Source organism: Mobula hypostoma, chromosome 13 (assembly GCF_963921235.1).
Source record: "Mobula hypostoma chromosome 13, sMobHyp1.1, whole genome shotgun sequence".
Classification (NCBI taxonomy): Eukaryota; Metazoa; Chordata; class Chondrichthyes; order Myliobatiformes; family Myliobatidae; genus Mobula; species Mobula hypostoma.
In genome coordinates this window covers 51,850,084-51,877,854 of record NC_086109.1, presented here as the reverse complement: position 1 = coordinate 51,877,854, position 27,771 = coordinate 51,850,084, and the positions used below count along the sequence as shown (strand labels likewise).

The window sequence follows — 27,771 nt, the reverse complement described above, 5'->3', positions numbered from 1 at the left end:
GAGGATGGTTGAGTTTGGGAAGCCAGAAATGAGTGAGTGGTCAGAACAATGCCTTCCCTTTGAAAAATGATTTTAAAAGTCCATTTCCTATTGTTTGTCTCTTATCCATTCCTCCTCCACTGTTACCACTCCCCCCACAACCCTAATCTCTCAGAGAAAGGGTAAAACCCTTTTTACAAACACTCACTCCTACACCCCAAGCTAGAGATCTTTAACCAATACCCAATCTCCCAATCTCCCAATCTCCCAACCAACCTCACACATCACCAGGGTACACTACTGGATGATTTTTCTTTTATGCTCTGCAGTGTCATCTGTCATGGAGACCACTGCCTTCAGTTTTACGTGGTGGTCCTGTGCGAAATAGCCATTGGCACACTGATCGACAGTTGAACAGAAGGAATTTAGGGCAAGTCCTTGTACTTACTAGACTTCTGTTGAAATTGTTATGCATTCTCTTGATGTTGAGTACTTTACCTTACAGAGTGCTAACTCATCACCAAACATCATTTATGAAAATTATTCCAATCCACACAAACCAACTTTCACTGGACTAGGTAGGTCATAAATTCATGGAGTTGAATTCTATCAAAATTATATAATATAATTTCAGAATCATCTTTGATTAATTGCAGTTTTGTAAGATTTTTTTCTGTAAATAAGGGCTTATGACAAATAAAATACTAATTGAACAAAATATATATTGCCTAATGTCTTTATCATGGTTAGCATGTTTTCAAAAAGCTTTTATATTTTTCTGTTTTCAATCCTGTACTGTTTAAACAAAAATAAGCATGAATTTTCTGATTGCTTCAGGATTCAGGAATGCTACTGACTATGAGTCCATTACTTGTGAAGATTATTAAAGATCTTTACATCTGTCCTAGTGTATTAACATTCTTTTACCCAAATACTGAGTCAAATACATATTATAGTCTTCTCTCAGCTGAAAATGAGCTGCTGGAGGGATATAAGATGCTGCCTGGCAGGTCAGCATCTGAGGAGGAAAATGAACAGTTGGCACTTTGTATCAAGATCCTTCATCTGGTCTAATCTGTCTTTGCTTACCTTCCTGTGATCCATTTCTGAACTTTACGTCTCTTTGCTGAGTGTTTGCTTTACCTGTTACCAGGCTTCTGCCTGTGACTTGCTGTTTTCCAAATTGTTTCTTACCTTGGGCTTTCCTGGCTTCCAACTATCACACCTGCCTTGTTATTGAGCCTCATTCATTGTCATCCTGAAATAACATGAATGTAGAGGGCCAAGAGTAAAGCAAAATGCAGGGATCAGTGCTAAGTCCTCTGTTGTTTGTCATGTAATTTAATAATTTGGATATGAATATACATAGCATGATTAGTAAGTTTGCTAGAAGACACAAAAATTGATTGATGAAGGCAGATCTATGGAAATTGCCTGCATGGATTTTAGTACTGTGTTGACAAGGTCATTTATGATAGGGTCATCCGGAACATTAAGATGCGTGCGGTCCAGGTGACTTGGATGATTAGATTCAATTGACTTTCCCATAGAAGACAGAGGGTAGTGGTCAATGGATCTTATTTGGGGTGGAAGTCCCTGACCAGTGTTATCCTACAGCGATCTGTATTAAGACCTCTTCTGTTTGTGATGGATATGAACTACATTGATCACTATGAAACTAGGGATAGGTGGATTGGTAGCATTGTGCATAGTGCAGGCGATCGTTAAAGGATGCAGTGGCATATAGATCATATGGAGGTGAAATAGCAGATGGAGTTCAATCTGTCCAAGTTTGTGAGGTGCTGTCGGAGGTCAGATCTAAAGATTCAGTACACGGTTAATGGTAAGACGTGTAACAGTGCTGACATGCAGAGGGATCTTGGGATCCAAGTCTGTAGCTTCTTGAAAGTGACTGCACAATTTGAAAGCATGCGGCATGCTTGCCTCTATTTGTCAAGTCATTGAATTCAAGAATCAGGAATTTATCTTGCACCTTTATGAAACTGTGGTTCCACTACATCTGGAGTACTGCATCAAGTTCTGGTTACTCCATTGTTGGAAGGATGTGGATACTTTGGAAAAGGTCCACAGGAAGATTGCCAGGATGCTGGCCAGATGAGAGGGCATATGCTATAACAATTTGGACAAATTTGGGTTGTTTTCGCTGGAGCAGCAGAGGCTGAGGAGAAGCCTTATAGAAATTTATATGGTTAGGAGAGGTATACACAGTATAGAGAGTTAATATTCCCAAGTTTTAAATGTCTAAAACTTGAGGGCAAGCATTTAAGATGAGATGAGGTAAGTTCAAAGGAGATATGTGGGTGCCCTGTCCTCTTTACACGCCTTGCATGAATTGACAGGCAGATGAACTCCATCCCCAATTACTGCACTGACAAAGATGTTCCAAGTTGATGTTCTTTAATGTAGCAACTGGCAGTAGGGTAAAACTGACACTAAGAAAAACATACAATCAAAAGGTGTTCAAATTCCCATTATGGTACAAGGCAAGCATTAAGTATACCACAAAAGATACAACATAATACACAAGATACTGTATACAAATAACTTCCAAATATATTATAAAGATAGGCTACTGGTAAGCAAGATGTTGCTACATACAATGTATCTTATGCTCATTTTCTCGCTACAGGTTAGCCAGAACATGTGGCTTGCATGAATATTCCATCTGTATTTTATCTGCACACAAACTGTTCAAATATCTCTGATTTGTGGAAATACTTATACTTTATAATTTATTGTCGCCAAGCAATTGGTACTAGAATGTACAATCATCACAGCGATATTTGATTCTGCGCTTCACACTCCCTGGATTACAAATATTAAATATTAAAAATATTAGTGCTTCTTTAGTGTAACTTTAATTGCTTCAATCGCAGTTGCAGTGTTTTCCCCAGAGGATTTCGAACACAGAACAGACAGCACAGTACGGCCCTTCACCACATGATGCTGTGCCAATCTTTTAATGTATTCAAAGATCAATTTTCCCTCTTGCATAGCCCTCCATTTTTCTATCATCCATGTTCCTATCTAAGAGTTTCTGAAATGACCCTAATGGTCACAGCACCTGAATCCTGGAGAGAAGGAAAGAGGTAACATCTGTCAAAGGGCAGCGTGTTTGCAAATAACTGGCGCTGCTATAAATATTATTGTATACAATTCTCAGGAAAATGAAAAGCTAATCTCATTAACAGCATGGTTAACACATATAACTGTTGTAGAGTTATACAACATGGAAACAAGCCTTTTGGCCCAAACCATCCCTGTTGACCAAAGTATCTTCCTATGCTGGGCCTATTTGCCCCATATCCCTCTGTCTTTCCTATCTGTGATCAAATGTTACCTGTCTAAATGTCTTTTAAACATTGTAACTTCCTCCAGCAGCTCATTCCATACTCCCACCATTGTCTGCATGCAAAATCTTGCCCCTCAAGTCCCTTGAAATCTTTCCTTTCCCATCTTAAACCTATGTTCTCTAGATTTAGATTCCCCTATCCTGAGATAAAGCCAGATGGTGGTGTAGTGGCATCAGCACTGGACCTCAAGGTGAATGGTCGCGTACTCGAATCCGGCCGGCTCCTTGCACGCTTTCCATCCATGCTGGGTTGAGCGTTGAGCTATCAACTCAGTCTTGTAAAAACAGTCAAATGCCACCCAATATGCAACAAGGTGTGATAAGGAACAACTGTGACCATTTGCCTTATCTGTGTGTCCATCATGATTTTATAACGCCTCAGCCTTCTTCATTTAATAGGCTGAGATAGTTTCTCCTTATGACTCAAACTGTCAAGTCCTAGCAACATTCTTGTGAATCTTTTCTGCGCCCACTTTACTTTACTTACATTGTTCCTATTGAAAAATGGCCAGAACTGCATGCAATACTCTTCTGCACATCATGTACATGATGTCCCAACTCAATGGAAAATGTTAGAAATAACTTAAAGGTGTACAATGGCTAAATTCAAGCATGGTGTTGTTATTTATCTTGTATAATTGCAGCAAAGATTATGTATCCCTCCATGAGTCTGTGACAAGTTGACTTTTAGCGGTTGCAGAAACTCTCTCATCTAGACTGTTACTGCCTAATTTCTTGATGATCCCTTTGCACTCTTAGTTGTCCTTGCTTGTTTGATTCTCTGTAAAGCTGCAAGTTTAGCTTCATTGTGAAATGAAGGAGGATGAGAGGTGACATAATTGAGGTCAATATAATTATAAGCAGCCATAAGCAGAGACAATAGCCTTTGGTAGGGGTATCAACAGCAAAAGGGTAAAGGTTAATCTGAGAGCAGTAAGTTATTAAGGGGATTGGCAGGAAGTATTTTAGACAGAGAGTGGTTGATATCTGGAGCTGTCAGAACAGTTGGTAGAAACAGTTGCAAGCACAATATTTAAGAGACATAGACAAATAATTAAATAGACAGTGACAGAAGGATTTAAAATTAACGTTGGAAAATGAAATTAGTGTGGATGGACAAATGCTGGTGGGGTGATGAAGGGTGATGCCATGTTGTACATACATCGCTTGCACACAATGTTGTACTGACCTTTTAATCTACTCTAAGAACAATTTAATCCTACATAGCCCTCCATTTTTTCTATTATTTGCATGCATGTCTAAGAGTTTTTTAATTGTCTCTGGTGTATCTGCCTCTACCCCACCTTTGCAGGGGATTCCATGCCTTTTCTTATTTGCCCTAATATTGCCTTATGTTATTCACCATAAATATTTTGTTTCATAATTTTCCTCAGAACATCGTCAGGTTTTCTGCACCATTAAAAAGAAGCTGTTGTTGCATTTGCCTATTTCTGCATATGAAATCTCTGTGTTTGATCTTTTTATTTCTGATTAGGGTGTCTGAGATGTGATGGCACACATTAAATACAAACTTTTTTTCCAAATACTGATATGTCTCACCAACATTAATCTTGCTGGAGGTTTATTGGAACAGAAATGTTACATTAACAACAGCAGCAATATTTATTATATAGCTTCAAGTAATGATTTATCATATAAAATTAAGTAACGGTCTTAAAGTTGCTCATTGTGTGAAACTAAGGAACATAATGCTCAAGTTAGCAATTGGTTTCAAAACACAAACTAAATAAAATTAATTCATATTTGGGACTGCTGATTGTCTACAATTCCACTAATCAAGAAAACTGTTCTTCCAGGCAAAATTGTAAGCCCATCTGATCCTTTTGATGATCCATCGTACATGAACACCCAGAATCTAATGAATCCTCACTCCTCTGCCGTGACAAGAGTGCCAGCACAGGTATCTGCTAATGTGCACAGACATGCATCTAATGCAAGTAAGTTTATTCAATGAACAAAATATTATTGATGCTTACTTTCACATTGAAGTTCGTTATCACACTTCCCATCATTTCAGAAGCATTTCATTTTGCCATATGACAGTAATTTACATTTCAGGTCACCCTATCTATGCCACTCATTATCTTATGTACCTATATCAACCTCCCATCTGACATTCCAGTATACACAACCTCTCCTTGTAACTCAAGACCCCAAGTCTAGGTAATGTCCTAGTAAATATTTTCGACACTCTTTGTAGCTTATTAACATCTTTCCTATAACAGGGTGACCAGAATCATGCACAATACTTCATGTGAGACCTCATCAATGTCTTATATAGCTGCAATACAACCTCCCAACTCCTGTACTCAGTGCTCCAACCAATGAAGGCCATGTGTCAAATGCTTTCAGTAAACTGTGCATTTGCATTCCTAGGGGTGCCTCCGTTCCATTATCACTCTCTAGGGCCCTACCATTCACTGTATAAGTCCTGCACTGCTTTGATCTCCCAAAATGCAATATCTCACATTTATTTGGATTGAAAGCCATTTGCCAATCATCAGACACATGATTTGCAGATGAAGATACCTCTATAATTTTTCATTGTTTTCTATACTGTCTACAACACCACCCATTTAAGTATCTTTTGAAAACTTACTAACCATGCCTTGTATATTCACATCCAAATACGTTATATAAGATTACAAAGAACTAAGTTTCCAGCTCCAATCTCTTGACTTTGTCAGTCAAGACCTGAAGCTGGGTGTACTTCCTGCAGATGTAGAGTCATAGAGACATAGTAAAATTACAGCATATACTAATCACGGAGATTGTTTGAAATCCGACATCACACAAAAGGAGCATTCCACCGCCTGAAATATCATCCTTCCTATACTTTTTATACTTAGAACTTCTCAAGCTTAAGTCCTAGCCTCTGTTTGTTCACATCGAAGCTTGTTGAGCCAAAGCTTGACCACTCTAACACTGGCTGTTCCGCTTACACGTCACTTCAGTTATTGGACCCTGCCGAGTGCCTAAAAGATGGTGATGATTGCTCTGGTTGGTAAAAAATGAAATCAAGTCCTTAGAAAGAGATGACATGGGATCATAATACTGTATATAGAATCGTTGTGAGTAGAGATAAGAAACTACAAGGGTAAAAAGATCCTGATGGGTGTTCCAGGTCCCCAAACAGTAGCCAAGATATGGGATATAAATTACAGCAGGAGATAGGAAAAGCATGTAATAAGGGCAATTTTACAATAGTCATGGGAGATCGGGAAAATCAGGTTGGTGCTGGATCCCAAGAGAGGGAATTTGTAGAATGCCGATAAGATGGCTTTTCAGAGAAGCTTCTGGTTTAGGCGGCTAGGTGAAATGCAATTCTGGATTGGGTGCTGTGTGATGAACCAGGTTTGATTAGGGAGGTTAAGGTTAAGGAATCATTAGGAGATAGTGTTCACTGTTGTAGCGTGGATGAAAATACCGGAGAGACAGAGTCACTGGTAGATACGAAGTGGCTTCTTTATTCGACACAACAAGGTACAGCAGGCATCTTACAGACGAAGACGCTTTCCGCGGAAAGGTCTGCTAGCTCAATGTGGGCTCGATATTTATATGCTAAACACAAAGGGAATTGCTACTTAAAAAGTTATAGACAATACATAGACAATGCTTCCTTTTGAAGCTACATACAAAATATCACACCATCCTTTCCTTCCAACGTCAACATGTCTGGGTTGGTATCCACAGCCTTTAGGATTTACTTGGCATTTTACGTGCTAACATAGAAGACAATTAATACTTATAATGTATAGATAATACTGTCTTTAAAACTACAGCATCTGGTCAAACTATGGTGTCAGAAGCATCTAGTATTCATACCTTTTTAGGAAGCGCATTGTCAAATAGAAGTCTGGTGGCCAAAGTCATTTAAGTGTAAACAAATCATCTACCCCAAAAAACTCACTCTAACAGTTCCTCCTCTTGGCCTTCTTGGACAAAAATTAAATTTGTATCAGAAAACGCCAACCTAGGAGGATCTGCTCGAATAGGGCAGACAAAAAAAGCCCTGTCTTGAAATTCCCCCCAATTTTATGTACCTCGATATCTATCCTAGCATTACCTAATCGCTACCTACCAAATGTTAAGCAGAGATGCTGTCCCAAGTCTTTAGTAATGCAGCTCCTTTGGTGTGCCTGCTCTTTCCCTGCAGGCTGACTTCATCTTAATCACATTCCTTTGTCTTCAACTCTTTATCCTCTGGTCGCTGAAATTCTGCTTCCAGGAGCACCCTCAGGCCTCTCACCGATGTACAGGAAACGGTTGGGGTGGCCTCTACGTAAATGTCTGCAAGGCCCTCTCCCCGGTGGCACCCACTTCTGAACTGTCCAGTCGATCACTGGCTCAACTGCTGAAAAGGGCCCAGCTCCTCAGACTGGGGGTGACTGCTTCCAGATGCCATGTAGAGTCTGAAATGCTATTGAAGTGGTGGAACTGCTTTAACTCAAAAATCCCTCCCCATCTATTTCCCAATAAATTTCTATACTATGCTATAAAATTAATCATCTACCTTCAGCAACCAGCCTTCTTTACAGAGTACCATCATCGTCACACTTTAGCAGGCTATTCATGGTTTTCCAACACGTTCTCAGTGTCTTCTGCCACGCTCTTGGCATTTTCTGCCTTTGCTTATTCTCCGGGTATGTTTTCATCAGCTGTGGTCAGGTCTGGAATGGCCGGCTGGTGTTCCTCTCTTAGGTTCTCTGTAATTGCATGGTTACTGGGTACAATTGGTTCCCCAATCTGTCTGTGGGAGCAACAAGAGGGTGAGTTGTATGCTTCAACCTGGGTCCAGTGTTTCCACTGGCTGCCTTGCCGAGTCTGTACACAGACACATGTATCATTGGTTAAGAGTACCATCTGTGGTTCTATCCACTTGGGGGCAAACCCTGGCCTTTCTGGCAGCACCCTCACCATAACAAAAAATAACCTACCAAATCGAACCAAATAACACATAAAATCTAAAATAACACTAACATATAGTAAATGCAGGAGTGATATGATAAGTACACAGCCTATATAAAGTAGAAATAATGTACATACAGTGTGATTTCACTGAACAGAATTACCAAAAACGATTTGTAGAAAAAATCGGCACGTGCACGCATGCGCATGTAATGTATGCACACGTCACGCATGTGCATACAGGTGCCCACACAAGGCTTTATGGTCATGGTAGTCTTTCTTGGGGTAAACACAGTGAGAAAGTTGGCAACCCTACCCCCCCCCTCCCCAACCCCCACCCTCGGTTGGACGGTCCGCAAGAATATTGTCAATATTAAACCGGTCCGCGGTGCAAAAATAGTTGGGGACCCCTGTTCTAAAGGAAGGAAAAGTCAACTATTTCTGACCAGGGAAGTCAAAGAAGCATAAAAGCAAAAGAGAGGGTATATAATATTGCAAAAAAATTAATGGAAAACTGGGAAATGAGACTATTATGGGACCTTTGGCTCATCAGGCTTAGGCAAGATCAGGCTTGGGTGAGGTAGATTATCTTGTAAGTTCTCTCTGTCCTTACTTGTTCATTCCTCATCTATTAGAACATAATAAATTCCTGAGAATGGCTCCTGAGGCAGTGTTTTATACTCTGTGTAGAATGTGGAAAGTCTGGGAGACCTCCAGTCTCCCAGAGGCCTGGTAGGACATCTGCACCAGGTGTACTAATTGAGGAACTGGAACTGCAGCTTGATGACCTTCAACAGGAGAATGAGGAGGTGACAGACCGGAGCTACAGGGAGGTAGGTTTCAGGAAATAGGGAACTGGGTGAATGTCAAGAGCTGGAAGGAAAATGCACAGCCAGTGGTTGTTCCCCTCAATAATAGTATACAATTTTAGATACTATTGAGAGGACGACCTACCAGGGAGGAGCCACGTTGACCAGGTCTCTGGCACTGAGTCTGGTGCTGTGGCTCAGAAAAGCAGAGAGGTGAAGGGGACTGCAGTGTTGATACGAGAATTCTTAGTCAGAGGAACAGAAACAACGTTCTGGGTGTGCGATATAGACACCAGATGGTATGTTGCCTCTCTGGTGCCAGGATCAGGTCCATGGAATTCTCAAGGGCAGCCTGAAGTCTTGGTGCATATTGGCACCAATGGCATAGGTAGACAAGGTGAGGAGGTCCTGAAGAGAGATTTTAAGGAGCTAACAGGACCTTCATGATAGTAATCTCTGGATTGTTGCCAGTGAAGATAGAATGATTTGGCAGGTAAATACATGGCTGAGGAATTGGTGCGGGGGCAGGGGTTCAGGCTAATAGATCACCAGGATCTCTTCTGGGGAATCTATGACCCGTACAAAAGGGATGGGTTACGCCTGAATCCAAGGGGGTCCAATATCTTTGCGGGCAGATTGGCTAGAGTTGTTTAGGTGGGTTTAAACTAATTTGGCAGTGGGATGGGAACCAGCGTGATAGTGCTGAAGATGAAGTAGTTGGTGTACAAACAGAGGCAATGTGTAGTGAGACTCCTAGCAAGGAGAGGCTGATGATAGGGCAAAATTGCAGTCAACAGGATGAGTTGCAATGTAAAAGGGGGACAAAATCAAAAATGTTGTATACAAGACTGAATGTGTATATTTGAATGCGCACATTATACTGAATAAGGTAGGTGAACTTGTAGCACAGTTATAGATTGGTATGTATGATGTAGGCATCACTAAATCATGGCTGAAAAAAAGATTACAGCTGGGAACTTAATGTCCAAGGATACACATTGTACCAAAAGGACAAGCAGGAAGGTAGAGCGAGCGGCGTTGCTGTGTTGGTAAAAAATGAAGTCAAATCATGGGAAAGAGGCAACATAAGGTCAGAAGGTGTTGAATTATTGTGGCTAGAGCTAAGGAACTGCAAGGGTAAAAAGACACTGATGAGAGTTGTATACAGACCCCAAAACAGTTGTAAGGATGTTGTTTACAAATTCCAATGGGAGATAGAAAATGGCAAAAGGGCAATGATACAATAGTCATGGAGGATTTCAATATGCAGGTAATCGAGAAAATCAGGTTGGTGCTTGATTCCAAGTGGGGGTATTTCTAGAATGCCGATGAGATGGCTTTTCAGAACAGCTCATGATTGAGCCTACTCAGGGATCAGCTATTCTGGATTGGGTGTTGTGCAATGAAGCAGAATTGGTTAGAGAGATTAAGGTAAAAGAATCCTTAAGGGAAAGTGATCATAATATGATCAAATTCACCCTGAATTTTGAGAAGGAGCAGCTAAATTCGGATGTAACAGGATTACAGTGGAGTGAAGGGAAGTACAGAGGCACGAGAGAGGTGTTGGCCAGAATTGATTGGAAAAGAACACTGGCAGGGATGATGGCAGAGCAGTATGTCTGGAATTTCTTGTAGCAATTCAGAATATATATTGTTACGTACCCCGTAACTGGGTTGCCAAACCAGCAGAAATGGATCACTCAGTTGGAGTCTGGAGTACTAGAACTAAGAAAGTTTTATTAAAGAAACAAGCAACACCGTAATCGAAAGGATAATAAATGCAACAGTTCAGTGATGATAAACACACATGTGCACAGAAGTAAGATAACAGCATCAATCAAGCTCTATCGTTGTCTAGGGGTAAATGACCAATTTCAAAATGACTCAAAGTTCAGTCCAGTTAGTAGTTCAGTTCGCAGTAATCGTTGCCATGGTGATGGACAAGGTGGGGGAAGAGACAGAGAGAACAGGAACAACTGATCATTCAGAACACTGCTTCACTCACAGACCGGCGGGATGGCTCATAAGCAACTTTTGGGCGGGTCCTTGGTGATGTCACCTGAGGTCACCGACTGTGACCCCTCCTCCAGATGCGGTCGATCCTCTGCAGTGAACCCGGCACCCAGGCAAGGGCGGACACACACCGGGTTCCCGCTGATCGTACCTTTCCACCCTGGTCGTTGTCTGGTACTTCTCACCCACTCGTGAGAAGCGTACCGCTTCCAGGGTCTCGTTACCTCGGGTGGCGTGTGTTGCTGTCTTAGCGAACCTGTCCCCTTTTTATCCCCCTGCTGGGGTATCGCCTGTCCATCACTTCAAACAGTTCAGGGTTCAAAGGGGGGAGCCGCTCCAGACAGCTCTCTCTCCCACGTCCCTCCATTACACATCTCCAGACGCTGCTCCATTGTTCCTTATCTCTCCTTCCCCTGAGGGCAGGTGGCAGACCAACTGCTGATGCCACTGATGCTAGCCCAGGCCAGCAAACATCTTAATTTTATGTGTATTCTCGTAACACTTCCCCCCTTTAAGGATTTTTACCGGGAGGTAAAAATTACAAACATGGCTACATTATCTGATACATACACAATATACATCTTTAACAGTTATTTAGCTAATACAGAGAATTTGAAGCTGTCAACACCTTGACAGACAGTCATCACATTTTCTGTTCCTTTTACACGTGTTATTAATAATCCCTTAGACCAGGCTCCAACTCAGCAAACTTCGTAGTGGCCAAAAACACTGATGAATTGCGACCAATGTAACCTCTCATTTGGTTTTGTCCCGGACCACAACAACAAGGGTCGTCCCATTCCGGCTCAGTTTTCTCTCGCAAGGGCTTAGTAGGAGGGGGACGGGTATTGACCGCAGAGTTATTGCAAAACTTCCTGCAGTACCCCACCATCTCCAAAAGCCTTCTGAGGGCCCTCTTGTCTGTCGGGGTTGGGAGGTCAGCGATAGCCTGCACTGTAGCTTGCATCACTGCCAGCTGCCCCTGTGTCACCACAATTCCCAGGTAAGTGACCCTCGTGTGGCCGAATTCATTTTTTTCAAGGTTCACTATCAAACTGGCTTCAGACAGCCGTGTTAAATTGCCAATACACACCTCTGTGTTCATCAGCCCTTTAGTCACTGAATTACTCGAAAAATATGGGTGTTGTTTACTTGGCCGCCCTATTGTAACCACAATCACCCAACGTCCCAGTTCTTTGCATTTCCTCGGGACAATCAAACACATAGGTGCGAGTCGTTTAATTACTCCTTCTAAAGATTCGCTTTGTTCGGGGATTAAGGGAGAGACCTTATCAGTAGACCTGGCCAAAACAATAGCCTTCTCCCATCTGACCGATCCCATCCTAATCTTTTCAAAATGGTTTTTTTCTCTTATCAGGGGGCCCCTAGCTTCATTGATTTCCACGCTAACACCGACTAGGTTTGTTAGCATATCAAAAGCCGGTGACCGTCTCAGTTCGCGTCGGTCATGATCAATAACATTTTTCCCCCTGGGCAGCCGGTAAATCTCATTCATGATTCCACCAACTGTTTACTCCAGCACCGCAAAATGTCCACCGGGGGGTACCTCGTGGGCCATGTTAAAAACCTCATCCCCATAACTCTTTTGCACCACCCCCCATTCCTCATCTGCGGGTACTGTACTTGATTTCCCTTTCTTCCTTAGCACTTCCTCCTCCGCACAATAGCTTGTCAAGGCTGTGTCAGAGAGAGCGGTCTCGGCAAAAACCATCAGCCCCTCGTCTCGCTCCTGCGTCTGCACAAATTCTTTCCTGGCTACTGCTACGTCCGTCCCAGCTCCCTCACTACCTCTTATCTCACTACACCCTGTCTCATACAAGGTTGGCAGAAATGTTTCAGCCAAATTCACCATCGCGGGCGGGGCCTCCATGCTGGCAGGCTGACCCGTCAATCTCACGACTGGGAACACGATTCCTCCGGCGATGTCATTACCGAGCAAGACTTCCACGTCTTTCATCGGTAATTCGGACCTCACCCCGATCGTGACTAGTCCAGAGACCAGGTTGCTCTGTAAATGTATCTGGTGCAAAGGGACTGACTCTGTCCCTTCCCCAACACCTTTGACCTCTACCTCCCCAGTCTGGGTCTCTGAGCTAAACTCTAATACACTCTTCAGTATTAGTGACTGACACGCTCCCGTGTCTCTCCAGATCCGCACTGGAACTGGTTTTAACCTCTCCTTCACTGACACCAGTCCGGCCGAGATAAACCTCTCGCGCCCTTCCTGGACTTTTTCAGACCTGTCCTTCCCTAGCGGTTCGCTTAACAGCTCAATACAGCCATTCAAAATTTCCGCTTTTCCTTTCCCCGTCTCCTTCCTTGGGGCAAAGCACCTGGACGCAAAGTGTCCGACTTTCCCACAATTATAACAGACGACCCCAGGAGACTTCCTACCAGACTGCTCCCGGTCTACCTTATCCTTTTCACTAGTCCCCGGCTTACTTTCTGACTTTTCCGGTGGACTCTCCCCGCCGTCCTGACTACCCTTCTGGTAGCCTTTACTCGGGGCAACCTTCATTTTATGCGTCAACGCATACTCATCCGCTAACTTAGCAGTTGCGGCTAACGTGGCTGCCTCTTTCTCATCGAGGTAGGGTCTCATACCCTCAGGGACACAACCTTTAAACTGCTCAATCAGAATCAGCTGCAGCAGTCTGTCATAATCCCCCTCTACCCCTTTCGAGGCGCACCAACGCTCACAATATGTTTGCATCTCACGAGCAAACTCCAAATACGTGCGGTCCCACCGCTTCCTCGCATTCCGGAACCTCTGCCGGTATGCCTCCGGGACCAACTCATAAATCCTGAGGATGGCCTCTTTCACCACCTCATACCTCTGGGCATCTTCCGCGGATAAAGCTGAGTAAGCTTCTTGGGCCTTCCCTTTCAGTACACTCTGAAGTAAAACAACCCACTTATCCCTCGGCCATTCCTGACTTATAGCCACCTTTTCGAAGTGGAGAAAGTACCGATCCACGTCGGTATCGTCAAAAGGGGGAACCAGCCTTACCTCCTGGGTCGCCCGGAACCCTCCACCTTGGTTCGGCACGAGCCCCTGCTCGGCCCTTATCTTTAACTTCTCCAGCTCAAATTCCCTTTCCCTCTGTTTCTCCTCTCTCTCCAACTGTCTTTCTCTCTCTTGCCTTTCTACCTCTTTCTCTCTCTCCTGCCTTTCTAACTGCTTCTCTTCGTGTTCTAACTGCCGTACCCGGAACTCGTGCTCGAGTCTCAGTTTTTCAAGCTGTACCTGTACCGCGTCTCCAGCAGGTTTTTCAATAGACACCTCCCCCAGCTCACCTTGGGGAAACACACCTTTAGATACATAGTGCTCTACAATAGCTCTGTGTATCTCCTCTCTCCTCATTGTCGACTTCACCTTGGCAAGATTCACCCGTTTGGCCACAGCTATCAATTCCGATTTCCTGGCATCCTCTAATGCCTCCAAGGTCGGCGCCTTTATAAATTCCTCAAACTCCATTTCTGCTGTTTGTCTTTTCTTTCTTTCGGGAATTTTAACCCAATCAATTTACTCCGTCCCAAATTTAGCGTTCAAAATCGCGGACGAGAACCCCACTTATGTTACGTACCCCGTAACTGGGTTGCCAAACCAGCAGAAATGGATCACTCAGTTGGAGTCTGGAGTACTAGAACTAAGAAAGTTTTATTAAAGAAACAAGCAACACCGTAATCGAAAGGATAATAAATGCAACAGTTCAGTGATGATAAACACACATGTGCACAGAAGTAAGATAACAGCATCAATCAAGCTCTATCGTTGTCTAGGGGTAAATGACCAATTTCAAAATGACTCAAAGTTCAGTCCAGTTAGTAGTTCAGTTCGCAGTAATCGTTGCCATGGCGATGGACAAGGTGGGGGAAGAGACAGAGAGAACAGGAACAACTGATCATTCAGAACACTGCTTCACTCACAGACCGGCGGGATGGCTCATAAGCAACTTTTGGGCGGGTCCTTGGTGATGTCACCTGAGGTCACCGACTGTGACCCCTCCTCCAGATGCGGTCGATCCTCTGCAGTGAACCCGGCACCCAGGCAAGGGCGGACGCACACCGGGTTCCCGCTGATCGTACCTTTCCACCCTGGTCGTTGTCTGGTACTTCTCACCCACTCGTGAGAAGCGTACCGCTTCCAGGGTCTCGTTACCTCGGGTGGCGTGTGTTGCTGTCTTAGCGAACCTGTCCCCTTTTTATCCCCCTGCTGGGGTATCGCCTGTCCATCACTTCAAACAGTTCAGGGTTCAAAGGGGGGAGCCGCTCCAGACAGCTCTCTCTCCCACGTCCCTCCATTACACATCTCCAGACGCTGCTCCATTGTTCTAACTATCTAAGGAAGTTAGATATGGCCCTTGTGGCTACAGGGGTCAGGGGGTATGGAGGGAAGGCTGGGTTCTGAGTTGGATGATCAGCCATGATCATAATAAATGGCGGTGCAGGCTCGAAGGGCCGAATGGCCTATTCCTGCACCTATTTTCTATGTTTCTATGTTTCTATGTTCCTTATCTCTCCTTCCCCTGAGGGCAGGTGGCAGACCAACTGCTGATGCCACTGATGCTAGCCCAGGCCAGCAAACATCTTAATTTTATGTGTATTCTCGTAACAATATATATTCAGATATATACATCCCAAAGAGGAAGAGGTACTCTAAAGGCAAGATGACACAACCGTGGCTAACAAGAGAAGTCAAAGCCAGCATAAAAGCCAAAGAGAGGGCATAAAATAGAACAATAATTAGGGAAATTTAAAGGATCAAATACCAACAGAAGGCAACTAAAAAGTTATTAAGAAGGTAAAGATGGAATAGGAAAGTAAGCTAACCATTAAAATTAAAGAAGATGTCAAAAGTTTCTTCAGATTCATGAAGTGTAAAAGAGAGGAGAGAGTGGATATTGGACAGCTGAAAAACAGTGCTCGAGAGGTATTAATGGGAGACACCGAAATGGCGGATGAACTGAATAAATATTTTGCATCAGTCTACACTGTGGAAGACACTAGCAGTATGGTGGAAGTTCTAGGGAGTCAAAGGTCATGAAGTGTGTGAAGTTACCTTAAGGGAAAGTGATCATAATATGATCAAATTCACCCTGAATTTTGAGAAGGAGCAGCTAAATTTGGATGTAACAGGATTACAGTGGAGTGAAGGGAAGTACAGAGGCATGAGAGAGGAGTTGGCCAGAATTGATTGGAAAAGAACACTGGCGGAAGGCTTTTAGGAAAGTGAAAGGCCTGAAGGTAGATAAGTCACCTGGGCAAGATGAGGTGCACTCCAGGGTGGCTGAGAGAGATTGTGCAGGCATTAGTAATGCTCTTTCAAAAATCACTAGATTCTGGAATGGTTCATGAAAACCAGAAAATTGCAAATGTTACTCCACTCTTCAAGAGGAGAGGCAGAAGAAAGGAAATTGTAGGCCAGTTAGTCTGACATCAGTGAATGGGAAGATATTGGTATTGATTGTTAAGGGTGTGGTTTCAGGGTATTTGGAGGCACATGATTAAAATAGGCCATAGTGGCATGGTTTCCTCAAGGGTATATGTTGCCCGACAAATCTGTTGGAATTCTTTGAAGAAATAAAGTAGACTCAGTTGATGCTGTGTACTTGGATTTTCAGAAGGCCTTTGAGAAGATGTCACACGTAAAGCTGCTTAACAAGCTATAAGCCCATGGTATTATAGGGAAGATTCTGGCATGGATAAAGCAGTGGCTGACTGGCAGGAGGCAAAGAGTGGGAATAAATGGAGCCTTTTCTGATTAGCTGCCAGTAATGATTTGGATGATAGAATTGATGGTTTTGCGGATGATACAAAGATAGGTGGTGTGGCAGGTAGCTTAGAGGAAGTAGAGAGGCTATAGAGGGACTTAGACAGATTAGGAAAATGGGCAAAGAAGTGGCAGATAGAATACAGTGTCGGGAGGTGTATGGTAATGTACTTTTGATAGAAGAAATAAAAAGGTTGATTATTTTCTAAATGGAGAGAAAATACAAAAATCAGAGATGTGAAGGGATTTAAGAGTCCTTGTGCTAGATTCCCTAAAGGTTAATTTGCAGGTTGAGACTGTGGTGAGGAAGGCAAATGCGATGTTAGCATTCATTTCACGAGGAGTAGAATATAAGAGCAAGGATGTAATGTTGAGCACTGGTAAGGACTCAGTTGGAGTATAGTGAGCAGTTTTTGGCCCCTTAGCAAGGATGTGCTAAGACTGGAAGAGGTTTAAAGGAGGTTCACGAAAATTATTTCAGGTTTGAATGGCTTGTTATATGAAGAGTGTTTGATGGCTCTGGGCCTGTATTCACTAGAATGAGGGGTGACCTCATTGAAACCTAAAGATCTTGATAGAGTTGACGTCGAGAGGATATTTCCTATGGTGGGAAAGTCAGACCAGAGGACACGCTTCAGAATAGAATGGTGTCCTTTTAGAAAAGCGATGAGGAGGAAATTTCTTTAGCCAGGGAGTGATTAATCTGTGGAATTTGCTGCCACAGGCAGTCATGGAGGCCAAGTTGTTATGTATATTTAAGGCAGAGGTTGATAGTTTCTTGATTGGTCAGGGCATGAAGGGATATGGGAAGAAGGCAGGAGATTGGGGCTGGGAGGAAAGTTGGATCAGCTATGATGAAATGGGCCGAGCAGACTTTCTGGGCCAAATGGCCTAATTCTCCTATATCTTATGGTCTTATAACAATTAGAACGACCATCTATTCTCTGGATCTGAGTCCTATCCATATGGCCTAACTGAATAATCCCTAAGAATACTCTTTCTAATAACCATTATTATATTCTCTTTAATTAGGAAAGCAAACACCCCTCCTCTGTTTCTTAAATTTCTGTCATAGTCTATACCATGTGTATTCTGAACCACTGGGCTGCCAGTACTGACCTTTCTTCAGCCATCTTTCTGTTATTGGCTGTGACATCCAACACCACCAGGTTTAGGAACAGCTACTTTCAATCATCAGGTTCTTGAACTGATCTGCATAGCCCTATCCGTACATCAGCAACAGAACACTACAGAATACATCTCATACTATCATCAACTTTTCTCTGATTGTGTTTTTTTGCACTGAAGTATTGTTTTTACATAATTTAGTTTTTTCTTTGTTTTCACTTCTGTGAAATTTACATGTTGTGTATTTGCATGTGCATATATGTCTATGATGCTGCATGTTGTGTAGTTGTGTGTACATATGTGTCTATGATGCTGCATGTTGTGTATTTGTGTGTACATATGTGTCTATGATGCTGCATGTTGTGTAGTTGTGTGTACATATGTGTCTATGATGCTGCATGTTGTGTATTTGTATGTACATAAGTGTCTATGATGCTGCATGTTGTGTATTTGTGTGTACATATGTCTATGATGCTGCATGTTGTGTAGTTGTGTGTACATATGTGTCTATGATGCTGCATGTTGTGTAGTTGTGTGTACATATGTGTCTATGATGCTGCATGTTGTGTATTTGTGTGTACATATGTGTCTATGATGCTGCATGTTGTGTATTTGTGTGTACATATGTGTCTATGATGCTGCATGTTGTGTATTTGTGTGTACATATGTCTATGATGCTGCATGTTGTGTATTTGTGTGTACATATGTCTATGATGCTGCATGTTGTGTAGTTGTGTGTACATATGTGTCTATGATGCTGCATGTTGTGTAGTTGTGTGTACATATGTGTCTATGATGCTGCTGCATGTAAGTTTTTCATTATCTGTACCATATTGTATTTGTGCACATGACAATAAACCCAACTTGTAAAGGATAATATCTCTCATCCCCAATTGTTTTCTTATGTCTTTGTTCATCCATGGCATCAATTCACTGAAGTTTCTCAGAACAGCACAATAGATAAAAGCCCATCTGCAACCCTCTCTTCCATGAAAGAACAGCTGATGAAGGAAATCTGGTACTGTGGAAGAATGAGCAGGCAGGAAGCTGAGAGGCTGCTCATAAAAGATGGTGACTTTCTGGTGCGGGAAAGCATGACTACATCAGGACAATATGTATTGACTGGGCTACAGGGAGGACAAGCCAAGCACTTACTTCTGGTGGACCCCGAGGGCATGGTAAAACTTAAAGCTGAAGTACTGCTTTTTATAGACTGTGTTGTGAAAAAAAACAAAATAGTTTAAAGTCTTACATGTGTTTTTCATTCTAGCAAATTAATTATTGCAAGGTTTTTAATTGTCAACTTTTTTAACAAATGCTTCTTACTCTATAATGTAATACGAGAATATTGATAAATTGGTTTACTATTGGCACATATCAAGGTATAGTGAAAAATGTCTTGCATACTGATCAATTTGTTTCAGCAGTGCATTGAGGTACTACAAAGTAAAACAATAACATAATGTGTAATGTGTACAGTTACAGAGAATGTGCAGTGCAAGTAGACAACAAGGTGTAAGGTCATAAATGTAGATTGTCAGGTTAACAGTCCATTTGATTATACTAGGCATTGGTGGTACATACTTACAGGCTTTTGAATCTCCTACCCAATGGGAGAGGAGAGAAGAGAGAATTTCCAGTGTGGGTAGGTTCTTTGATTTTGCGGGCTGGTTTCCCAAGGCAATGAGAGATATTGACAGAGTCCATGTACAGGAGGCTGATTTTCATGATGTGCTGAGCCAGACATCCCACCTCTCCCAGAAGTTCCGGGAGTCTCCCGCATATGAATAGTGGCTCCCTGATGCCCGCAAATTATATACAATATCACGGAAATCAATTTTTTGAGAGCAAGCGAGCAAGAGAAAGCAAGTGAGAGTGCGAGAGCGACCACGAGAGAGAAAGCGCGAGAGAAAGCAAGCGAGAGCACGCACGAGCGAGAGAGAGAGAGAGAGAGAGAGAGAGAGAGAGCGAGAGCGTGAGAGCGACCATGAGAGAGGGAGAGAGAGTGCAAGCAAGAGAGAGCGAGAGCGAGAGCGCGCCATGGCAGAGTGTTCCAAAAAAAAGAAAATATAATATGTACGTCACCCCAGACTACAGTAAAGTGTACCCCTGCCTAATAGGGGTCAAAATAATGACAGTGTTGCTCGCTGCACTGTTTGCAACAGTGACTTTTCTATTGCCCATGGTGGGTTAAGACTGTAAAAGACATGTTGAGGTGAGATTAACAGTTGTCATTCGTTCATTAGCATAGCTAACGTTATTTAAACTAGCTGGCTAGCTGCTGAGGAGCTATTCTATTGCAGACATCCCACCTCTCCCGGAAGTTCCGGGAGTCTCCTGAAAATTGATGGTGCTACCTCCCTGAAATGGGTTTTTGCAGGGTGGGATGTCTGGCTGAGTTATGTCCACAACTCTGGAGTTTCTTGTGACCAGTTGCCATACCAAGTCATGATGCATCCAATGTATCCAAGACTAATTTTTTTCTAATTTTAGGACCCAAAATTCATTATGTTTTCTGAAAATTAGATTTATTCTGTTTCAGAAATGCTTGACCAACAATGCTACTGTAAAAGACTTATTAACCAGTTGCATTGCTGCAGAAAAGAAATACACCCAAAAGTATCATGCTGCATTTCATTAATTGTTCTAGACCCAATATTGACATGATAATTTCAACTGTCCTTTTATACAAAGTTTGCTTTCATTTGTGAAATTTTATGTATTGTTTATTTGTGGTTGTAAACTATCTTTTTCAAAAATATTAATAGTTTTCTCAGAGTTAATGGATGATGATGCCTCTGCTCCCCAATGACATCCAAAGTAACCACAAATGCAACCCAACCATTCTAGATTGAAGGATGCTGAAAAGGAGTGCCAAGTAGATTAAAATTTACTTTGAACTTTGAAGTGGTGGGATCCCAGATAGCAACAGTATCTTAAGCATCATAATATGATCACAAAACAAAAATGATGAGGCCAAATATATGTCAAGAGATTTTTTTTAAATCCACTTGGCTATCACTTCGCTGAGTCCCATAATACAAATATTTTTTTAGTTGGCCATTTTTGAGTATAATTACAACTTAAGTAGATTCCTAGTTATACAATATAGAACCACATCCTTTGGTCCAACTCGTCCTTGCTGACTAAGATGCATTTCTGACCGAATCTCTTTTGCCTGCCTTTAGCCTATTGAGCTTTCAATCTTTCCTATCCAAGCACCTATCCAAACGTGTCTTATAACATTGTAATTATATCTGTCTGTACCGTCTTTTCTGGTTCTTGTTCCATATAGCTATCCCCCTCCGTGTGAAACACTTGTCCCACAGATCTTCTTTGAGTCTTTTCCCTCTCAACTTAAACCATGCACGGTAGTTTTAGGTTCCCCTACCCTGGAATAGAACTAGAACTACCTTCTCTATCTGTGCTCCCATAATTTTGTAAACCCCTGCATGGACATTCCACAGCCTCCCATGAAAAACACGGGATTCATGTAAGAGTCCCAGCCTATCTCTTCTCTCCTCAAAAACAAGCCCCCGCCCCCCCCATCTTTTTTGTGCCCTTTGCAGCATAAATGCATCCTTCCTACAGTATACATTGGTGACAGAACTGTACACACTACTCCAAGTATGGTCTAAACAATGATTTGTACAAGTGTAACATGACCTCCCACCTCTAATATTGAATGTCATGGTCGATGAAAGCAATCACAACACTCACCTTCTTCAGTATCCTGACTGCCATTATATATATGTACTGTAGGTCTCCCTGTTCAACAACATTTTCCAGGGTCCTGCTATTCACTGTGCTTATCCTGGCCTGGCTAATATCTCCAAATTGATCACTTCACACTTGTCTGAATTCAATTCTTTTGCCCACTTTCCTTGTCGATCTAGATCATGCTGTTACCTTAATCACAACTGTCCACCACACCACTAATGTTGATGACATCTGCAAACTTACTGATCATGACAACTATATATGTGACAAACCCAGCACTGATCCCTGCAGAACACCACAGGTCATAGGCATCCAATTTGAAAAACAACACTCTACTTCCATCCATTCCTCCAACCAAAAAGCCAAGTTGGTATCAATTGGCTAGCTCTCACATTGGTTCCTATATGTTTAACCTCCTGGACCAGCCTACAATATGGAGCCTTATCAAAAAATCTTGCTAAAGGCTAACTAGACAACATCTACCACCCTGCCACTATTAGTCCTCCAGGTCACCCCTTTGAAAATCTCAGGCAAACTTGTAAGACATGATTTTCCATACACAATGTCATGCTGATTAAATCCTTCCTTTCAAAAACAAAAACAGCTCCAGTAAGTTTGCCACTGGTATTGTACCTTTTTTCAAGAAGAACTGTCCTGGCCAGTAGTCGCACTCCTTCTTGATTGAAGATACATTATCCATCCTCCAGTATTCTGACACCTCACCCATGGCTAATGAAGATATAAATATTTCCCCCAGTAATTTCTTCCTTTGCTTCCCACTCCTGGTCACACACCAGGGATTTATCCACATCTATGTGCTTCAAGACTGACTACATTTGCTTTTCGTGTTACGTACCCCGTAACTGGGTTGCCAAACCAGCAGAAATGGACCACTTAGTTGGAGTCTGGATTACTGGAACTAAGAAAGTTTTATTAAAGAAACAAGTAACACAGTACTCTAATCGTAAGGATATAAATGCAACAGGTTAGCAATGATAAAATACACATGTACACAGAACTAGGTTAATAGGAATCAATCAAGCTCTATCGCAGTCTAGGGGTAAAATGATCAGTCTCAAGTGACGCAGAGTTCAGTTCAGCTGAGTACAGTTTGCAGCAATCGCTGTTGTGCTGTTGGAGAGAGAGAGCGAATGATGATATGCAAATCGGATTCAAACAGACCTTTGTTATTCCTCGCAGTTAGCTTTCGGGCGAGCCATTTTTAATGTCTTCTGAGGTCACCAACTGTGACCCCTCCGTTCTGGGTACGATCGTCCTTCCGCGGTGAACCCGGCACCCAGGCAAGGGTGGACACACACACCAGGTTCCCGTCGATCGTCCCTTTTCACCCTGTGCGTCTATGGTCGGTTCCCGCGACCAGACCTCCAAACTCTTACCAACTTGTGGGGGCACACCGCACTTCCAGGGTCTCATTATCTCGTGATCTCATGGTGTCTGTCTTGCCTTAGCGAACCTGTTCTTTTTATCCCCCTGCTGGGGTATCGCCTGTCCGTCAAACTTCAAACAGTTCAGGTTCAAAGCAACCGGTCTGTCAATACTCGGAACTGTGTCTCTTTTCGTTAATCTCTCTCGTCTCTCATTAACATTTTGAACGCTTCTCCCTTCACCAGGGATTTATTCACATTTATGTGCTTCAAGACTGACTACATTTGCTTTTCGTAATGTTGATACATTTCAGGACATTATTGTTTTCTCCCCCAAACTTAATAGTTTCCATGTGACCTCACCCATTTCCCCATGACACCGCACTTAGATAACCACACTGATACTTACTTACCTAATTACCAACTTTTAATATACTTACAGAATGTCTTATGATTCATCTCTAACTTATCTGCCATAAAAAACATAATATTCCTTTTTTACCCTCATACCTTCTATATTAATTGTAATCCTACATCATTTACACTCCTCAATGGATCTGCCTAGCCCCAGTTGCCTGATATGTTCAAAGTTCAAAGTAATTTTTTCATCATAGAACATATGTATCACCATATACAACCCTAAGATTCATTTTCTTGAGACATATTCAGTAAATCTATAGAATAATAATCATAACATAATCAATAAAAGACTGACCAACTTGGACATTCGACCAGAGTGCAGAAGACAACAAGCTGTACAAATGCAAAAGGAAAAAAAAATAATAATAAATAAATAAGCATGACTATCAATAACGTGGGATGAAGAGACCTTGAAAGTGAGGCCATTGGGTGGGGGAACATTTCAATGATGGGGTAGTTGAATGAAGTTATCTATCTTTTTTAAAGAGCCTGATGGTTTAGGGGTAGTAACTGTTCCTGAACCTGCTGGTGTGGGTCCTGAGGCTTCTGTATCTTCTCCTTGATGACAGCAATGAAAAGAGATGGTGAGGCTCCTTCATGTTGGATGCTGATTTCCTGCAACAGTATTTCATGCAGATGTGCTCAATGATGTGGAGGGCTTTATCAGTTATGGACCTTGCCATATCCACTACTCTTTGTAGGATTTCCCATTCAAGGGGATTGGCGTTCACATTCACAAACAGGAAAATTTGTAGATGCTGGAAATCCAAGCAACACACTCAAAATGCTGGAGGAACGCAGCGGGCCAGACAGCATGTATGGACACAAGTACAGACAGTATTTTTATCAGGACTGGAGAAAAAGAGATGAAGAGTCGGAGTGAGAAAGTAGGGGTAGAGGAGGAAGAAACACAAGATGATAGGTGAAACCGGGTGGTGGGGGGAACGGTGAAGCAAGGAGCAGGGAAGTTGCTTGGTGAAAGAGATACAGGGCTGGAGAAGGGGGAATCTGATAGGAGATGACAGAAGGCCATGGAAGAAAAAAAAAGGGGGAGAAGCACCAGAAAGACGTGATGGGCATGTAAGGAAATAAGGTGAGAGAAGAAAATGGGCATGGGGAGTAGTGAAGGGAGGGGGCATTACTGGAAGTTCAAGAAATATAGGCTACCCATATGGAATATAAAGTGTTTTTCCTTCAACCTGAGTGTAGCCTCATTGTGGCTGGAGGAGGCCATGGATTGACATGTTGGAATGGGAATGGGAAGTGGAATTAAAATGGGTGGCCACTGGGAGATCCTGCTTTTTCTGGTGGATGGAGCATAACTGCTTGGCAAAGCAGTCTCCCAATCTACGTTGGGTCTCACTGATATACAGGAGGCCACACCGGGAGCACTGGATACAGTAGATAACCCCAGCAGACTCACAGGTGAAGTGTTGCTTCACTTGGAAAGACTGTTTGGGGCTTAGAATGGTAGTGAGGGAGGAGGTGAAGGGGCAGGACCTCCAGCGTTTTGTGTGTGTTACTTGGTGTTGTGGTGCAGCCAATCAATATACTCCCTGTGACATAGGTATAGAAGTTTGTCGAAGTTTTAGATGTCATGCTGAATCTCTGCAAACTCTTAAGGAAGTAGAAATACTGCCATGCATTCTTCGTTTTGCTATTCCTTGTCAACAAAGGTTCTTTAATCCCCTTACTCTAACAGCAGCATCCTGGCCCTAAACTCTCCTAAACCCACTTTTAATATCTTCTCACTAGCTAGATTCACTTTATATAGAATATGGAAAATAGATCACAAAAGAATAGCACAGCCCTTCGGCCCACAATGTTGTGCAGACCTGTTAACCTTCCCTAAGATCAATCAAACCCTTCGTGCTACATAGCCCTCCAATTTTCTGTAACACAACATATGAGGTATATTAAATGTGGTTCTATAATCCACGTGCCTATCTAAGAGCTTTCTAAATGCCCTTAATGCAGCTATCTCTACCACTACCCATGGCTGGGCATTCTACACACCCATCTGTGTAAAAAAATTTACCTCTGGCATCCCCTTGCACTTTCCTCCAGTCACCTTAACATTAGGCATGGTATTAGTCATTTCCACCCTGGGAAAAAGTCTCTGACTATCCACTCAACCTATGCCTCTTATTATCTTGTACTCCTTGATCAAGTCTCACCTCTCATCCTCCATCACTCCAAAGAGAAAAGCCAAATCTGTCTTCACGGGTATATGGAGGAATATAAGGTGGGGGGTTATATGGGAGGCAGGGTTTGAGGGTGGGCACAACAATGTGGGCCGAAGGGCCTGTACTGTTCTGTACTATTCTATGTTCTATGATATGCTCTCTAATTCAGGCGGCATCCTGGTAAATCTCCTCTGCATCCTTTCTAAACGTTTGCATTCTTCCTATAATGAGGTGACGGAACTGAACACAATATTCCAAATGTGGTCTTATCAGAGTTTTATAGAGCTGCAACATTACCTTGCGGTTTTTGAATAATGAAGGCCAACACACCATACACCTTCTTAACAACCCTATCAACTTTCCAACAAGTCTGAGGGATCTATGGATATGGACCCCAAGATCCCTCTGTTTGTCCACTCAGCCAAGAATCCTGTCATATGCGTCCTTCAAAATTAACCTTCTTAAGTGAATCACTTCACACTTCTTTGAGTTGAAGCCCACCAGCTAACATACTCTACCAATCATTCTTTGCAAGTTGCTGTCTAATTCTTAAAAGTTTAGTGTTAGGGTGATAGAAGGTATTAGATCTGTCCCTAAGGCGTTGCTGAGTTGGTTGTTTTTTTGAGGTTCCCAAAGGCCGCAGCATTAGGGCTGGTGTGTCAATGTCAGGTGAAAAGAGGTATGAGTAACATCCATGAAGAAGTGACTTTCATTGACAAATACCTTTTTAGCAAGCACTAACTTCTAACTGGCTTATCGGACAAATTATTTTACAGCAAATGAGGTATATTAAGTGTTAAAGTTAAAATTAAATTTGGCCTTGTGGCCCATCAGACTTATGCCAGTTTCTGTGACGTGAAGCGACTGAGAGTGCGAGACTTCCCCCCACCCCCGCCGGATAGGATGCCAGTCTATCGCAAGGTTGACCCCCAGCGTTTTGCCGATACCCATTTTCCAATTTTCAGCTGGGTGGACTGGAGCAGTGTGTGGTTAAGTACCTTGCTCAAAGACACAACACGTTGCCTTGGCCGAGACTCGAACCTACTACCTTCAGTTTGTGAGCCCCACGCCCTAACCACTTGGCCACGCACCAACCACTTGGCCACGCACCACACTATATTAAGTGTAGTTGCTATTAAAATGCAGGACAAACTGTTGACTAAAGGTGAATAAACTCTTCTCGGGCTTCCAGCAGGGTACAGGTAATGATTTTAATCAATGTTTTGATGAAAAACTCTGCCATCTTAATCGGGGATGATGCCTGGGTATGTCTAGGAAAGGGAAAAAAGATTATGAGAGAAGACTGGCTGGGAACATAAAAACTGCCTGTAAAAGCTTATAGATATGTGAAAAGAAAAAGATTGGTTAAGACAAATGTAGGTCCCTTACAGTCAGAAACAGGTGAACTGATCATGGGGAACAAGGACATAGCAGAACAATCAAATAACTACTTTGATTCTGTCTTCACTAAGGAGGACATAAATAATCTTCCCAAATACTAAGGGACCAAGGGTCTAGTGAGATGGAGGAACTGAGGGAAATACATGTTAGTAGGGAAGTGGTGTTAGGTAAATTGAAGGGATTAAAGACAGATAAATCCCCAGGGCCAGATGGTCTGCATCCCAGAGTGCTTAAGGAAGTAGCCCAAGAAATAGTGGATGCATTAGTGATAATTTTTCAAAACCCTTTAAATTCTGGACTAGTTCCTGACGATTGGAGGGTGGCTAATGTAACCCCGCTTTTTAAAAAAGGAGGGAGAGAGAAACTGGGGAATTATAGACCGGTTAGCCTGACATCGGTGGTGGGGGAAATGCTAGAGTCAGTTATCAAAGATGCGATAACAGTACATTTGGAAAGCGGTGAAATCATCGGACAAACTCAGCATGGATTTGTGAAAAGAAAATCTTGTCTGACAAATCTCATAGAATTTTTTGAGGCTGTAACTAGTAGAGTGGATAGGGGAGAACCAGTGGATGTGGTATATTTGGATTTTCAAAAGGCTTTTGACAAGGTCCCACACAGGAGATTAGTGTGC

General features: G+C 42.6%; 1 protein-coding gene across 3 annotated transcripts in view; it reads left to right on the top strand.

Annotated features, from left to right (window-relative positions):
- Positions 1-27,771, top strand: part of LOC134355954 (SHC-transforming protein 1-like) — a 203,835-nt gene that overhangs the window by 170,415 nt on the left and 5,649 nt on the right. For all 3 annotated transcript variants that reach the window (XM_063066499.1, XM_063066497.1, XM_063066498.1), the window contains 3 exons: positions 485-557; positions 5,170-5,310; positions 18,965-19,203. In XM_063066499.1, coding sequence (XP_062922569.1) covers positions 485-557; positions 5,170-5,310; positions 18,965-19,203 — 453 coding nt within the window. The remainder of the gene's footprint in view (positions 1-484; positions 558-5,169; positions 5,311-18,964; positions 19,204-27,771) is intronic.